This window comes from Labrus bergylta, chromosome 4 (genome assembly GCF_963930695.1).
Source record: "Labrus bergylta chromosome 4, fLabBer1.1, whole genome shotgun sequence".
NCBI lineage: Eukaryota > Metazoa > Chordata > Actinopteri > Labriformes > Labridae > Labrus > Labrus bergylta.
The window spans coordinates 13331253-13339384 of record NC_089198.1 but is presented as its reverse complement, the minus strand read 5'-3'; the positions used below and the strand labels follow the sequence as shown (position 1 = coordinate 13339384).

Here is an 8132-nt window from a genome sequence, read left to right as displayed (position 1 = left end):
AATAATTATGTGCATCATCTTATCATCATCATCACTTATCGTTTAATTATTTCCTTAGGCTACTTATATGCTTAAATATATGGATACATTATTTATTTGGAAATAACTACGGAAGCCCTCAGGGGACATACAGCCACACATTTTATTTTAGCTTATTTTACGAGCATATTTGGTTGTTTTCTCAGGATGAGGAGTTTTTTATGGCAGTATCTCAGGATAGCAACACTTGTTTGAAATATGGCCTGTAGTTTCTCAAAATTATTTATTTTCATTTTGTGTTCATTTGCTGTTTAGACAGGAAGCAGTTGCGTAACAATATTAGTTTTTTTCTTTATTCAATATGATTTGCAAAACTGCCCCACTAGTTGGAATCTTTGCTGAATTTGACTTTTAACCCTCAGCAAGATGCCAAAGGAAAATGGCTACTGTCTGAAAAGAGTGAATTTGGACCTGACTTTCAACAACTTTGATGCAGAAGTTGATACTTGGTTGTTTGATCCATAAACGTTTTACCTACCAATGAGTACATCTGATGATGGCTAACAAGGGCAAACACACTGCAACAGCCTGCAAGATGACCACACGGAGAAACCGGCTGCAATGCAACATCTAAACGACACCCAAGAATCAAATTCAAAAAATACATTACAGGGTTAGGGTCCCTTTTTTCTGATACCTTTTTACTGATATGCAGTTTCAGTTACTAATAATATTAATAAAAAAGTAATACATCTTTAAACTGGTGGTTTGGTTTTGATTTTGTAGGTCATATAGAGGCATCAGAATTCATTTTAGTCTGTTTTAAAATATGTTAAAGATTCCTCAGGGTCTTTATTTTTTGTATTTGAAATCAAATCTACACACATCAACCTGACTGTTTTGGCAATATATGTTTTATTTGTGTCTTTTAATGTCTTATTGTGTCTTTTTTTATTTGTATGTGTGGCTCCTTGCCGTTTGTGTGGAACTCTGTCAATTGTGCTGCTGCCTGTTTTGGCCAAGGCACTCTTGAAAAGGAGATTTTAAATCTTACAGAGGTTCTTTCCTGGTTAAATACAATTAAAATAAATAAATGTGTATGAGGAAAATGGAGCACCTAGAGGAAAACCCCAGTAACATTAAGAAAACAGAGAAATCTTCAAACATTTCATCACTGAAATTCATTCTTGTGTTAATTTTTCATGCTTGATTAGTTTTGCTCTCTTTTTTTATTTTCTTTTTTGAGCAGCACTAATTTATCTGGGTGCGTTCTTGTTGTCTAAATTGAGCGTTCATGTTGAATGTAATAAACATTGTTGGTGAATAGTCTGAATTTGTATAATGACTACCACTGTTTAAACTCACTGAATTCGGTTCATCAATGTTTTCTGTCAACCTCATTAGGAAAATATGTTGTCATGCCTCCAGGGTAGATTAGTTTCTTTCTGCCTCACATGTCTAACATCACATAAACCAGTGATGTTAAGACATTCTGACAGCTCTGAATCATTGTGTTGTAAGCCAGGTATCGGGTATGAACTGAGGATATGAAATGATGAGGGGAAAATAATGGCACTGATTTTTCTACACGTCTGTTTCCCTCTAACATCCGTACATACCGGTCCTTCAAATGTATCATTATGATCCATAATGCCATTAAAAACATCTGTTGTGAGCCATTTTAGAGAAATGATTTGGAGTGGACTCATCTCATGTCAACATCTAGCATCATGTGGTACACAAACAATGTGGGACGCCCTGTAGCTACACGCTCTTTCAGGTGTTTTCGCACATTTTATTTAATTACACATTACGACACAATGTATGTTATCTCCGGAACATCGCTGTCCCCTTCTTCATAATTTGAATCTCCTTTATCTTCGGTTGACTCAGGCATTTCAGTGTCTTCTGATCTTTGCTTGGAGTGTTCCTGTGTTTCATCAATGCCCTTAAGTCTCAACAGGGTCCTGCGGTTAGACATACAGAGGCCAAGTCTGTTGAGCCGAGCAATACACCTTTTCTTTGTCCCTCCCTGTCTCAGGATCATTGAGTTGATGTACAACGGTGCACACATGCAGGATGACCGTGCTCTTAATAGCAACGCACCGCCCATCGCCATCGGTAATGGCTTGTCTTTTGGTGTTAGTGTCTGATTTTCAAAGACTTTGCTTGCATGTCGGAGGAACTGAAGAAAAGTGGGTGCTGTGGTCTTCCACTCGCTCATCACTTTGTCCCAGCTGAAGGATTTCAGAGCCGCCGGGTCGTTCTCTCGAAGTGCTGAGTTGAATGTCACACTGGTCAGAGTCTCACACTCTTTGTCCAGCACTTTGAGCACTTCGGCAACAATATGGTCCTTAAAGCCAGGCACTTTCATCATCGCTTTGGGGAGGCGTTGAAATCTTCCTCGCAGAATGATATCACCGACTCTTCTCCACGGGCCACTCAGCACTCTGCTCCTATGGGAGCGTCCAGTCTGTATAACCTTAAATGTCAAAGAATGAACATTAATATTTCATACTATTATGAGACAATGAATAAGAAAAAAATTGTGACAACAGCATTGGACAAAACATTTCCTCCAGGAAGTAGCCATGTCGAGGTTGCAACATTCAATGCAAATTCAAACAATTCCTGTGTTGCATTCTGCAGCATCTAGAATTTTGTTTAAGCACCATAGCTGTTCTGATTATTTTTTTTAATCACTTGATGATGTCAGACTGTACAATTTACATTATCTTTGAGATGCTACATGCTAAAGACTAACTTTTTTATAGTTGTGAAGCAGACAACAGAGCTGCTCTGACCAGGCTCATCTTAAAGTTTCTCTTTCATGTCTACTCAGATTGAACATCCATTTATTTGTGTTTTTTAAAACCGTTTGCTGTCTATGTAGCCATACCATGATGCATCTTGGTTTAATATACTGGACTATCAGAGGCTGTGGTCATAACTTTCCACTAATCAGACCCTCTGTTACTCATGTATGGGTCTGCACTGATCCTGAAGTCATTATAGGATGAGAGAGGAATCTCCATGTCTCATTACCACCTAATAATGCGTAGAGTAGGGTAATGAATAACAAGAAAAATCTCTTTGCACAAATGGATAGCCTCAAAATGTGCAAAATCAGCATTTCATGGCTATTAAACATGTTTTTTATTTACCCATTATATTTGGCCTCTTCTATCAGGTATCGACTGGAAGTGATGTCACAATAAAAACAGCTGGCTCAGGCTATACTATACATGGTTTTATTGGATCATGTACACAAAAATTGCAGTGCAACTTTTTCTTTTTTTAAATGTAGCTGCATCGGGCATTTTATGCCTCGAATATCACAGACAAAAAAAAACAAGATCTTGAAGGGACTGATAGAATTACCTTGATCTCTTTTTTCCTCTCTTCTTGCGGTGTTAGTCTGCTTTGTTCGGTCGGCATTGTTGACCTGAAAGCATTATGTGCTGATTGTTTGCCAAACACAGGCGGACTAGGCTGGGTATGCTGCATCCCTGATAATCTATTCACAGCAGCCTGTGGAGATGAAACAGTGGAGAAGAGTGTCAAGGCCAAAGTGAGATGACTTAAAACCACAAATGGTTAACTTCCAACAAGATGCCGAACCTTCACCGCTACAGGTGACCATGTTACTGGAGCTTTTGGCAGCGAGTCAGAATCTTCTTGTTTTATGACCGCTGGTACAGCTGGACTGGTCTGGGAAGACTGTGCATGTTGACCTCCTGATAATCTACTCACAGCAGCCTGCAAAGATAAAATAATGGAAAAGTACTGGTGCTGGAACATCAGGACGAGGCAACTAAGAATGGTAGAAAGTGAAAATAGAAGACAAAGTGTGTAATATTCTGGTTTCGGAGATTACTCAATATCTAGAATAACATTTTGACTTGGGTTTGTTTATCTTTTACTCAGTGATAGGTGACAGCTTACACATGAACCTTTAGACCGACCTTAACTGTAAGAGGTGACCAAACTACAGGAGTCTTCAGCAGCATGACAGCAGCGTCCTCTGACGGTTTAGCCTCACATGCAGGTAGACTAGGCTGTCTTGGACGCTTCAATTGCACCTCCAATGCTCCATCCTCCTCCTGAAAATAAAACAGGGTCTTCTATCAAAATCAAAATGCTTGTAAGTGCAAACTAACTGGCACAAGAACAATGCATTCCCTTAGCAGCTCAAACAGATGGGTTTCTTTATATAAAGCAGCGTTTTCTCCAGATCTGTGCAAGACAAAACACAATGCAAACTGTGACATTACTAGTTTTGCTTTCTGTTTTGATGATCAAATTTAACTAGCATTACACCCCCCCCCCCCCCATGACGAGAAACTTAGGTGCACACCAGAAGCAGCACAACACCACGGACACACACACCTCCAAATACTGTGAGGAAGCAGAATATACTTTAACTTCAGAAGTAAATGTTTGATAAAAACACTAATTCTACCTCCCTGAAGGGGGCATAACATTTAAAAAAAAATCTCAACAATAGTAGCGGTATGTGTTTCGTGGTTACGTAGAGGAACTATCCATGTATTAATTAAACAGCCATCGGCTGATTACCGTAAACATTGGATCAATTGCGCACTGGACAAGCGGGATCAGCTGATTTAACATAAAACATAAATAAACGAACATGTCTTGCATGCTTTATTATGCCTGGTATATTTCACCACGTTGGAAGCTCACCTAACAGTGAAGTAGGCTACAGAGAAATTTATTTTTAGTGGAAAGCTGGTGGTGAACATCAATAACTCTACTAGTTACTACGGCAGTAACAAAAGGGCATCGGCCGACTGACAGGTCCCGTTATTTGGCTGCACCACTCACCTTCTTAGGCCTTTGAACAAGAGCAATCTTCTTCGCGGTTTGTGTTTGTCTCCTCTCCTTATTTAAACGTTTCCACTCCGCAAGACGAAGGGACCGCAGCGGTCTCCCATCCGGTTTGACATCTTCCAGATCCGCCATTTCCTCTCCTCTAGTGAAGTCCCGGTGAGAGGTAACACCATAGGGTAACACCCAGTTGACGAATACCTCCTCATCAAATATCACATGGAAAAAAATGACTCCCAGTATTGAAAGGCTGGAACACACGTTTACTATTAAGTTCCTGCTCGGTTTTTATGATTTGTTATAAACATTTTCTTAACAACAATGTCTGCGCTAATTCTGCGCAAACTGTTTTACCTTCACAACAAACTGAAGTGGGGAGTTAGAGCTCTTTTCAGTGAGTGGGTTCATTTGGCTCAACTCATGAATTAAAAACTGACTTTTGGCAAAAGGCTCTTGATTTAGTTCCCCTTCTCAGTGGATAACTTGTTTTACGTGTTTCGAAGTAGAGTCAGTAGAAGCTCCCTCAGCAGTTCCCTCAGCCCCATGTTCCCTCAATATTACTACAGCAATGAATTAAGATTAAGATTAAGATTAACTTTATTGATCAAAATTTCTGTTTTTACACTCTGTAAGTCATGCAACACACTCATAGGCTGAAATATACACACATGCACAAACAGGATCCTATGGACATGCACTAATGGAGAGATGTCAGAGTGACGGATCTGCCCACAGCAGGCGCTCCTGAGCTGGTGGTGGGGAGGGGGTTTGGTGCCTTGCTCGAGGGCACATCGGCAGTGCTCAAGAAGTGATCTGGCACCTCTCCAGCTACCAGACCAACTTCCATATTTGGTCCGCACCGGGACTTGAACCGGGCGACCCCCTCCGGACTGAGCTACTGCCGCCCACAACACGTTTCTGCATTATAGAAAGGGCCAGCTCTGATGCTTGGGGAATGTCGTCCTGATGGAACGTAGAGCCTAATTTGAGGGGGAAATCCTTGAGGGACCATAGGGATGACATCCTTTAATCCAAATGCACCTGTTGACGTCATTGTTACAAAAGTAACTGTTGAATGGAAAGAGTCCCTGCAAATGCCTCTTTATTTAGGCTGCCTTTTATTTAAAAAATATACTCATCACATGTGTCATTGATGAAAAGTCATTTGTGAACACTTTTCTGCTGATGCCAAAATGTCCCGGACATGTTGAACTCGTCCCTGAAAAGAGAGTGAGTTGTTTGAGCCGACTCGTCCGCGGACGCCTCACACTCTCTTCCTGTATATGTTTTTTGGGGAAGATTACCGTGAGCCTCGTTCAACGTTAGCCTACTCTTCAGATATGCTGACAATAAGGTGACTTGTGTTAAAACACGATGGGGAATTTTAACTATTTATGGTAGGAGCAGATCGTTGGCAGCAGGGTTCGCCGATTAACACACAGCAGAGGGATAACTGGATTACTAGACTGAAAGAAATCGGTGCTTCCAAACAATGTCGTGGTTCAATCATGTCAATCAAACCTCGAATCAGCAGCAGCAACAGCCGCCCACTGAGGGGTACAGACTCAGTCATAACTCCGGGCTCAGAGTCCCGACAGAGGGATCACCCTCATTGGCAACACAACACTGGACCGGCTTCCCCGGCGCCCCCAGCCCGGAAGACTTCCCTTCAGCCCCACGAGGTGTAGTCAGCCCCCCAAGCCTTGAGAGTCTCTCCTGCACTTCTCCCAGTACAGGTCAGGTTGGAGATCCGGAGCCCATCTCCTACGTGAGCCTCCAGGAGCAGAGGTGCGTCCTGTACTGGTTCAAGGGCTGGACCGGCCCTCAGAGGGAGCAGTTCCTGCAGGATCTTCTGGGGAAAGCTGTGCCTGGGAAAGTGTGCACCCTCCTAGATTCACTCAGTACTCTTCAGGTACTATCTCTGTTTCTTATAGTCAAGTTATTGATGTTGTTTAATTTCTTAAATGTAACTTTTCTTTCTTCGTACCCTGACAAGGTTAAAGACAGACTACCAAACATCTTTGAGTGCCAGCTGCGCCTGTGGACCCAATGGTTCCAGTCTTGGGGAGAAGAAGAGAGGAACCATTTCCTACACATGCTGGAGGAGTGGGACCCGGTTTTTGTTGCCCACTTTTATAGATGTGTGGCTGGCACAGCAGGAAGAGACTGAGCAATGTTTATTCACTGAAAGTGAATATGACAAAATGTGTCAGAGAGGTGATAAGAAGTGGGTAATGTGTGTTCGATCAGAGAGAGTTCTCTTCAGAGAAATGTTTGTGGAACTGATTGACCATATTCACATGGCGGCCATGTTTAGCCGATGTCCCAGTCAAGGTTGGAAGCTCCATTTTAATGCTGTCCTGCTAAATCCTGTACTGCTTCCTGAAGGAATAACAACTGAAAAGACAAGCTAGTCAAATTATTGAGGGACATGGGCCGTATTTAAGATGAAACAACGTTTGGGAACCCACAAACCCCTTTAGAAAACAGCAAACGTTGGCATCCAACCACCGTTTAGCTAACCAAAGCAGTGGCTAGGTGTTAACTGATTTCCTCTCAAATCGTTTAGCACTAAACTTTAACTTTTGCATTAAGCTAATTCCTATCCAATGGTAATATTGGCTTGGAAGTGGCTAAATGCTAATATCAGTTGTCAGGATGAGTATTGGGTTACCATGTGTCATGTTAGAGCTGAGTTCTATCATATCTTATCGCATCAAACTATTTTAATAGCATTCAGCCAGTTTCTATCTTACAATAACGTTAGCTTAGAAGTGGTTAAATGCTAACATAAGCCCCGTTAGATGGTAGCTGGCATATCATGAAATGTGTTGTTTTTTTCTTCAAATTAAATCCAAGGGTCCAGCAGAGTTTTAACTGTTGCACATACAATAGGACATCCTCAAAACAGCAACTGAGCCTCCTCCGACCCGGCTGTGACGTCAGCGGAAAATGGCCTTCGTGTTAATATGGTCTGTGGGAATCATTGTTGAAGGTTAACCATTTCATTGTAAGGACAGACGTTTGTTCAATATAAGCTGTTTTGATTCTGTTTTCTTTGGCCTCTCAGTGGCTACATCACTCATTCCTACACTTTTTTAAAACAAAGATCAGAACATTTTGCTTCACACTTTCTTATGGCTGACGCTGTGACCTGGCGATTGAAATAAAATGGTTAAACACTTGGCTATTTAATTCACTAGACCTGTTGATTAGAGACCCCTGGAATGACATGAAGAAGATGAGAAATCCCTTTGCAGACCGAAACAAATAAAAAGTATTGTTGTATATTTGTTGTTGTACTA

The 8132-nt window shown here is 41.4% G+C and overlaps 2 protein-coding genes across 2 annotated transcripts; one reads left to right on the top strand and one right to left on the bottom strand.

Annotated features, from left to right (window-relative positions):
* Positions 1-1753: 1753 nt before the first annotated feature.
* On the bottom strand, positions 1754-5188 carry LOC109997007 (uncharacterized). Its single transcript, XM_020651365.3, has 5 exons — positions 4825-5188; positions 3945-4082; positions 3601-3738; positions 3361-3510; positions 1754-2461 (listed from the first exon to the last, which is right to left on the bottom strand). Exons 1-5 carry the CDS (start codon positions 4960-4962, stop codon positions 1790-1792), a joined length of 1236 nt encoding a protein of 411 aa, XP_020507021.2. The 5' UTR covers positions 4963-5188; the 3' UTR covers positions 1754-1789.
* Positions 5189-6092: 904 nt separating this feature from the next.
* c4h14orf119 (chromosome 4 C14orf119 homolog) lies at positions 6093-8115 on the top strand. The gene is made up of 2 exons (XM_020652190.3): positions 6093-6739; positions 6824-8115. Exons 1-2 carry the CDS (start codon positions 6320-6322, stop codon positions 6995-6997), a joined length of 594 nt encoding a protein of 197 aa, XP_020507846.2. The 5' UTR covers positions 6093-6319; the 3' UTR covers positions 6998-8115.
* The last annotated feature ends 17 nt before the right edge of the window (positions 8116-8132 follow it).

Coding starts and splice junctions, on each gene's coding strand:
- c4h14orf119 (XM_020652190.3), top strand. CDS start 6,320: ATGTCGTGGTTCAATCATGTCAATCAAACCTCGAATCAGCAGCAGCAA. Junction 6,740..6,823: donor ATTCACTCAGTACTCTTCAG/GTACTATCTCTG, acceptor TACCCTGACAAG/GTTAAAGACAGACTACCAAA.
- LOC109997007 (XM_020651365.3), bottom strand. CDS start 4,962: ATGGCGGATCTGGAAGATGTCAAACCGGATGGGAGACCGCTGCGGTCC. Junction 3,511..3,600: donor GGTCACCTGTAGCGGTGAAG/GTTCGGCATCTT, acceptor TCATCTCCACAG/GCTGCTGTGAATAGATTATC. Junction 2,462..3,360: donor AGAGGAAAAAAGAGATCAAG/GTAATTCTATCA, acceptor TTGACATTTAAG/GTTATACAGACTGGACGCTC.